At 45.7% G+C, this 8,605-nt stretch overlaps 1 protein-coding gene across 1 annotated transcript in view; it reads left to right on the top strand.

Annotated features, from left to right (window-relative positions):
• The window catches only part of adgrb1 (adhesion G protein-coupled receptor B1), a 116,462-nt gene extending 108,946 nt beyond the window's left edge, over positions 1 to 7,516 (top strand). Inside the window, exons 28-31 of the mRNA XM_022750937.1 lie at positions 1,804 to 2,465; positions 4,109 to 4,144; positions 4,344 to 4,502; positions 7,189 to 7,516. Of these exons, the coding sequence (XP_022606658.1) occupies positions 1,804 to 2,465; positions 4,109 to 4,144; positions 4,344 to 4,502; positions 7,189 to 7,383 (1,052 nt within the window). The 3' untranslated portion in view covers positions 7,384 to 7,516. The remainder of the gene's footprint in view (positions 1 to 1,803; positions 2,466 to 4,108; positions 4,145 to 4,343; positions 4,503 to 7,188) is intronic.
• Positions 7,517 to 8,605: the final 1,089 nt, after the last annotated feature.

An 8,605-nucleotide genomic window follows, 5' to 3' on the forward strand; every position in this document is an offset into this window, starting at 1 on the left:
GCCGAACATGTGCTGAGCAGTTATATGCAGATAAATAGGGCTGTCAGAGTCTCTCCTACACTGCAGCTGTATAATTAAGTCCCTCCCGACAGTGCTGCATCAGATACTTGCTCTGCTCTGATATCTGCTGGGAGTGAAAATCTGATTATCACCAGAGACAGGATATCAAGAGAATCATCTGGAGCAGAGAAGCTATTGAGGCACAGACAGGAGAGAACAGAGAGAGATTATTGTTCTGTTGTTGTTTGTTACATCCAGGGGGGAGGGGAGTGACAATAAAAATTAACCCAGGGAAACAAAGTATAAACACAAATAAGGAAGTTAATTAACAAATTAGTTTAACCCATTAAGACCTTCAAAAAAAAAAAAACATAATAATCCTCAGTACTGTTTGAAAACCTGAGTGTCTTCTGAAAAACCTGACATTCACTAAAACCTTTATTTCTCAGCCTCTGAAGCAGATAGAGACATGAAATAAAAACATCTTAAACCTTTGGCTTTTATTGTGAATCATCGGAAAGTGTATATTACAACTTTTATTGATTTTTTTTTTTATTGATGAACATGAGGGAAAAGCCATTGATGTACAATAAGAGCCAAAGTTAAAGCTGAAGCCGTCCCTCACCCTGACCTTGACTAGCTGGTTGGCAGCAGCTTAAAGTCAGTGTGTGAATCTTCTAAGTCGTCGTCGTCATTGTTGTTTTCATCCAGATAACAGCTGTTATCAGCTTCAGTATCCCTCCCCTCACTCAGCTCGTCAGACATTGTCTGAACCACTCTTTTGTGTCTTAAAAAAACAAAATAAATATCCCATAATGGATTTCTCCTTCCTCACAGCGAATTTCCTCAGCCACACGTCTAAAAAACAATGTAATCATATACTAGACATGTACGTCTCATCTGGTCTTAATGTGATGAAAGTAAAGCGCAACTAAAGACAGAAATCTGATCTACGTCTCAGGTTTAAACTGTTTAAGTCAAAGAAAACTACTAATCAGAAGAAAACAAACAACAAGCAGCCTCCCAGCAAAGAGAAGAGGCTCCTGATCTCAGTACACATCAACTCCAGCTGACACCAACACACACAGCCTGGAAGCTGCCAAAAGACCCAGCGGCACTGCTGCCTCCTCTCCCTCCTCCTCTCTCCTCCGTGCTCCTGACCCTGAAGAACAGGTGGTGTCAGGTGCGCTCCCTCACCTGCAGCGGGAGGGCGGAACCTGGAGGAGCGGAACAGAACAACGAGGAGAAGCGCACGACTCTGCAGCTGCAGCCATGTTTGTTTCTGTGTGCAGTCAGGAGGAGGAGGAGGAGGAGGAGGAGGAGGAGGAGGAGGAGGGAGCTCTGAGAGAGACTGTGAGGTCGGCTGTTGCTGTTGACCGGCCTGGACACGGCGTGGGATAGACACGTTGAGCCGTGAGCCAACAGTGAAATGAGGTTGGGTCACAAGGCCGAGGCGGGCGATGGCAGCCGTATCCTGTCAGTTCAGATACTTCTCCAACAGAGGACTCGCTGGAACTGGTTTCTGGGAGATCAGATGTCTGAAGAAACTCACATCTGCTTATTTTTATCTATATTCATTTAAATAGTATATAAAAGTTTATCTACTAATAATTATTAGGGTTGTGAATTTTGATTAGTTAAGTGTCTGGTTGAAAAGCCCTGTATCACATGGGTCATATTAGTGAATGGATACACAGTGTAATGTAGATTGAGAAAAGGGGGGGTCTGGGTTCAGTAGGGACCCACAGTAGGTAGATCCAGCCTCTGTCCAGCTGTTCATCTCTGTCCTTGTTTTCCCTCCAGGCACTATGAAGCGCTCGTCTCTGCAGGGGGAGGAGAAGGCGTCCTCTGGGACCCTCACCCTGCAGAAGGGATCTAACTTTAACACCATGCCGGCCAGCATGGCGAAGGTTCACCTCCAGAACGTGGCCGACTACAACAGTCACACTCTGACGCTTCGCAGGGAGAAAGGCGCGGCGAAGGGAATCAGCACAGAGCTGCCGGGCGCCAAATCTATCTACATCTGTGACGGCGAGCTTTTCAAGCAGCTGGACGGAGAGATGCCCCGAGGGAACGGTGAGGGCAGCAGCTCTGAGGGCGCCGGTAAAGGCCCGGGATATGTCATCCTACCCACCAACAACACGGGCACTCTGAAGCCGGCCAAGGGGAAGGAAGAGCAGACGGCCAAGTACAACATCAACATAGAGCAGCTGCCTCAGACGAGGCTCATCCACCTGGCCAACACGGCCAGCGGAGAGCCAGTGCCTGGCTTTGGGCTGAAGACGCTGCCCGCTGACCAGGTCAGTGTGTCATGCTCTGACAGAGACTCACCTGCACACAACCTGCAGAACATGCCCAGAGACTCCCAGGGGGCCAACAGCATGTGTGACGGGGGGGACTCCGGAAACTCTGGTGTCATGTCCAAGAGTGAGACCGTCTCCACGTTGTCCATGAGCTCCCTGGAGGTGAGACCCCACCAAACTAATCAGCATATAACTGTCATTGCAAAGCATAATCAGCCTCATGCTCCACATTTAAAATACGACATGAATGCAAAGTTTTTTTTTTGTGCTGCTGCTACTTACCATGAATTCTCAAATATTTCATATTTATATATCCGCTTTAAGAACCAGGCCTTTATTTTATATTATCAGTTTATATTAGAAACAGGCTTTGAATTTGTAAGAATAATAATGTAAGAACATCTCCCTGTCCTCTGATCTGTTCCTGTTCTAATGTGCTGTTGATGCTTTTTATGTTAATATTAATTCAACACTTCAGCCATATTTACCTGTTTTCTTGATAAATTAAGGATAATATGAATTTACATGCCAGCGGTCTCATCAGTACAGCAACATTGTGCTATAATGACTTCTCTCTGTTTCCACTAATGTATTCCAATCACTACTAATTTGCAGTTTTAAGCTTCTTTCAGTAATGTGCATAATCCTTTTCCCTTCCTAGAGGCTTTTAATGTGAAACATCTGCAGGAAGTGGTGAGCTGAACGACCTTCAAAAAAAACAACAAAGTAGAACTGATTGGAATAAATGAGTCAAACAGCAACAACAGAGTGATGAGTGTTGTTGTACTGATGGACTTAATGCTGAAGATGTAGTTAGATACCTCCCACCCCACCCCCCCACCCCCCGGCTTTGTTTGAGAATTTACAGTAGCATCATGGTGGTGAACATCAGTTTCTTCTTCATTATATCTCCTTGCTGTTCACTCTCTCACTACAGGAAACATCAACCTTTTTTGTTCATCATCTATTAGTTTGCATGGACTGCAGCCATTCATACAGTAAACTACAGTCACAAGCTCTACAATCATCTGTGTGGCATCTATTGTGCCACACGCTGTCAAGTTCATCCTCCTCAGATGGGAAATAATGAACAGAGATGATCAAGTAGGAAGCCAGACATTGATGAACTGATTAGTTATCGATATGTCTGTGAGGAGTCTCAGTCAGATCATGGCGTTTCTGAGTGGTGGCTGTACGAAGGCTGCTGGACCAGTTTGAGGTTCTTGAAGACCATCTGCCTTCGTATAGCACTCAGAAATGAATAGTCAGGTCTGTGCAGGGCACCACTGCTGAGCCTGCCCCCCCCCCCCTTAATGCTAAGCCCCCTTACTGCATCACTAGAAGCACCCCAGCATTTCCTGGCCCCATGTAAAGACAGCATCTTTAAAAAGGTTAGTTTTCAGTCAGCTCCGAGCCCAGACAGCAGTGGCACGTTGAGATGACACGGTGATCAGCACACAGCGGCCTGGACATCTGCCTGCTGGTGTCTTTTCACTTCGGGGCAAAACACACTCCCATAATGCCGTGTGAGGCGGCAGCTGCCACAGCTACCCAGCAGCCTGAAGGTCAAGTTTTCCTTCACCACTCCGTGACGGAGGACTTAAAGGTCGTTCGGTCACAATCTGTTAACTGCAAACTTGTGCCAACAGGGTCAGAATGACTCGAGCGAACCTTGTCTCCTCCTCATGACTCACTCCTCTCCTCCGAGTCCCACAAACACCCTTTCTTGACTGGAGACACACTTAAGAACTAAGGCACACAATTTCAAGACACATCTTTAATCTCTCTGTCTCATCTCCCCCCAGAGACGAAAATCACGCTATGCAGAGCTTGACTTTGAGGTAATTTTAGTCTCTTTGATTCCTACAGAGCTTTTTAGACGTAGACCAAAGGCTGATATGTGTCTAAGCTGTTCAGACCTCCACATGTTTGCATACATTTCTTACTCAGAGTTTGGGTGTGAGATTGAAGGGGGTGAAGTAGGATTGATGGTAGCCTGTGCTGTTTACCCTGTGCGTAACGTGCAATGTTCCTGTGTAGAAAATAATGCACACCCGGAAACGCCACCAGGACATGTTTCAGGACCTGAACAGGAAGATTCACAGTGCAGACAAGGATAGAGAGTCTCCACCTGTTGATGCCAAAGCTGCCAAAAGATGGAGTGTGTCCTCTGCCAGCAGTGACAAGACCAACATGAGTGTAAAGAGTTTAACTTTATTCTGTTCTGCCCCCACCCTCCTCCCCCCTATATCTAATGTTGTTCTCCTTTTCACTTATCATTAGTAGAAATCACCACACTTGGGTGGAGTTGCCTGTTTAATTAGCGCAGCCATTTTGAGGACTGCATCTGCTTAACAATATAAGTGCCAGAGGAAATTTGCTGTGGGGGAATCTAAAGGCATGACTGTGGGTGGGCATACTAACTACAGGACAAACTCACTCTCCATGTTGAGCTAGCAGCTAATACAAGCTAACGTTCTGCTGCCTGTCCTAAGGCCGACGTTATTTTTCAAAAGTCTCACCTTCTCTGTCTGACTGAGCCAGTTTTGCATCCATGCATGTCATCTGTTTCAAGTAGACGCAATATCCAGTGAGAACCCACATAACAAAAGGAAACTGACATCTGTCTGGTGCCTTGGCCCGAGTCAGGCCCATACATTTCCACATCTGGCGAGATTCTGGCTGTTGTTCCCTGGTATCGGCTGACAGCTGGAAGATTTTCTGTGTGTGCGCCAGAATTGGTCCAGATGTGGAAGTAGCTCCAGATAGCAAAATAAGTGCAGCCCATACTTGTTTTCTTCTGGCCCAGTATACACCCGGTTCCATGTACAGCATGATTGTCAGATGCTACTTCCGACATCTGTGCCAATTCTAGCTCACATACAGAAAACTTTCCTGGTGTCAGTCAACAGCCGGATTCTGCCCAGATGTGCAAGTATATGGGCCAGACTCGGGTGTAGGACCCAGGCCTATCTTGGGCCAGAAGTTTCTTTTTGCTGTCTGGGGCATCTGACAGTCGGGCTGTATATGGGCCAGATTCAGGCCGGAAGAAAAAAGGCATGTGGCCCAGTGATGGTTCATTTACTTGTCTAGATGATGGTTAGTAATGGATCAAGGAAAGCAAAAATATACAGTAGCTTAGTGGTTTCAGGTAGCAGAAAAGCCTAGCAGGCTAGCTTAATGCTAAAGTGCTACTTTCAGTTTAGCACAGTGGACTTTTAATGATATCCTCCTTCTCCCTGATAATGAAACTATACTGGTGAGTTATGTTAAGGCTACTAGTTTAAATTATTCAACCTTATGTTTAAATAATGAATGTCTGTACATAAATATTAAAGTACCCAATAACCTGAGTGACCTTCACAACAGAGATGAAGTCAACCAGAGAATTAAAGAGCCTGTTTAGTTCCTCATGAGTTTTATGTCCCTACAAACCTGAACCAGCTGTCAGTCAACAAACAACAGCACTGACTCCTCCCACTCTGCTTCACTCCAGCTAGCAGTGAGATTTAAGACAATACTTTATGCAGTTTCTTTCTTCCCATTAAAAAGAGGGACAATAAGTTGGAAAATAGTCACCAACAGCAGGGAGTCACATGTTGGCTTTGTAGCTGCAGTCATTCCATGGCAGCAGCTGATTCCCACTTCCTTCTGCTGCAAAAGCCCCGAGCTCCATTTGTTTCACAGCTTTGGAGTCAGGTCTTCTCCGGCTGAAGGCCAACTTCACCTCCAACATATCAGGGTCACAGCAGATTGACACAGAGTCTCAGAAAGTGTCAGATGTTTGTGATAGTCCTGCAGAATCCCAGCACTGTGATGTAAAATCATCAAGTGGAGGAGGCAGAGAGATCAACTTCTCCGCTGTGGGTTCAAGATGTGTTTTGAGGATGTGCCACATTTTCACCCAAATCTTTATTAGCTTAGCCAGCTAGCTTGTCGTGTAGATATATGCTATACTATACTTATCTTTTTATAAGTGTTTGTCAAAGGGCTATAAAGAAATAGTTTGACATTTCAAAGAATATGTGTTTTCACTTTCTTGCCAAGAGTTAGACGACAAATTCATGTCTGTCTGTTAAAGTGACAGTTGAGGTTATTAGACGTGGGGTTGTGTGAGGTTCTGATCTATAGTCAGTGTGTTACCTGCAGTAACAGGTTAGAGAAGCAGCAGGAGCACTGGGACAGAAGGGATGAGCTGCTGTGGGCAGAGTCAGCAGAAAAACATGTTTTAACCACTTTAAAAAAATACCCACAGAAAAAATGTAATATCAGTTTAAGTGTTCATTTTAATTTGAATATTTTCACCACTTTATCTTACAGTCAAACAGACTTTTGCTTTGGAACTACAGCTTTAACCATTGAACTACCTATTCCTATTGGGGGCGCCACCTGTTCCAATTTCCTGCGATTGTTCTTTATTTTGAACATCTGTTCTGGAAAATTAATATTCTTTCCTTCGTCTCTAAACTGAATCTACTGCAGGAAACACACTGACTACAGATCACAACCTCACACAACCCCACGTCTAATAACCCCAACAATAATAATTCCAGCCTTTAATTTACCATAATACAATATCATTGTAACATACACTATATATAATAGTTGTTTGTGTATGGATTAAACATATTGATGGACTGCCAGGCTAGCTTCCCTCTGTTTTCATTCTTTATGCTAAGCTAAGTTTCAGATCCATACTTAGCATGCAGAGTGGTGGTGATGTTTTCATTTGACTCTCAGCAAGAAACTGAGTACTAAAACAAAAAGAAAAGTTGAACTATTTCCTAAGAGACAGTGTGAGGTAAAGTAGATCCACCAGAATGACTGAAACACATCACAGATCTGATCTCAGACAAACCTTTGCCCTCTGTCCTCTTCCCTTTAGGACAAGCAGCAGACCCCTAGTAAGAGGGCGTGGGAGGGCATCAGGAAGACCCACTCCCCCCCATCCTGGGTGAGGAAGGACCTGGAGACGGTGGCAGCCTCTCCCCTGGAGCTGCAGACGGTGGAGTGGGAGAAGACCAGCGCCACCATCCCTCTGGTGGGCCAGGAGATCATGGACCTGCAGACAGAGGTGTGACCAGCAGATCCTGGCCTCAAACCTACAACTCTCTCTTTCTTTTTCCAATGCTCTCAGACAAAAACAAGCAGACACACCACACACACTGCCCTGCTCTGTACTCTACTCAAAGGCCGGATGAAGCCCATTGCGAGAACGTGAGGGGGGGGGGGGGGGGGGGGGGGGGGACGCGTCACAATATCAGAAAATCAACGTAAACCAATTAAAGAGAGAAGGGGAACACGGTGTCTTTCTCTGTTGTTTCATTTGATGTTTGGACTGTGTTCTTGTCAGCAGTACTCGTCATCTTCTTGTATATGGTCTCAGATATCACGCTGGCTCACATGGGGGACGGTTTGCCAGAGTAGCTGGTCCAGCTGCTGTATGTGCATCATGTAATAAACAGCATAGCAAAGGTAACCATGCAATGTTTACCCCTGTATTAAATGGTTGCAATGTAATAATCATGATTATGTCTCTTCTTTTCCACTGTTGAGAGTGTTGTTCCTTCGCTCTCTCGTTCTCCTGATGAACGCTGATGTTGTTCACGGCTCCAGACGCCTCCGGATTGATTTCTGTGTCGACAGGGAAAATTAACAAAGGTGTGAGGAGGCAGACTGCTGAATACACATCCACATGCCCCTCAATGCTGTGCCCCCCCCTCCCTCCCCCCTCTCCTCCCCTTCAACTCACCCCAATCCTTTTGGCTCAATCTCTTTCCATTTATTCCCCCCCTCACCCCGGCGGGGCGTGGTCGGCCCTTCAGCGACAAGCAAAGGGAGGATTAAAAAAAAAAAAAAAAAAAAAATCGAAGACATCACCTCGAGCCAAAATGGCAGGATGCCTCATCGACGGACACCTCAGAGACGCCGGAGAGCGGGGCCCCTGGGCTCTGCGCTCTAATCGGCCCTCAACTTCAATGCAGCCCCACAGAGGGACAACATGGACATCAGTGCATCCTGAAGGAGCCACGTTCCACAGACACGCTGTTTGGGTCAGTTACTCGATGTATAAGCAGGAAATGCAAAATATGACGGTGTTTCAAAGATGCTAAGGAAAAAGTACTCAAGTGCGTGTGTGTGTTTGTGTGTGTGTGTGTGTGTGTTTGTGTGTGTGTGTTGAGTAATGGAAGAGGAGTAAATGAGTAGATCTATAAATATATACGGTGTGATGGTGACGAGGCAGAGCTGCTGTGAGGGATGGTGGTTGCACACTGAGAAAGCACAAGGCTCATTTGGAGTCC

Source organism: Seriola dumerili, unplaced genomic scaffold (assembly GCF_002260705.1).
Source record: "Seriola dumerili isolate Sdu_G_001 unplaced genomic scaffold, Sdu_1.0 BDQW01000016.1, whole genome shotgun sequence".
Lineage (NCBI taxonomy): Eukaryota > Metazoa > Chordata > Actinopteri > Carangiformes > Carangidae > Seriola > Seriola dumerili.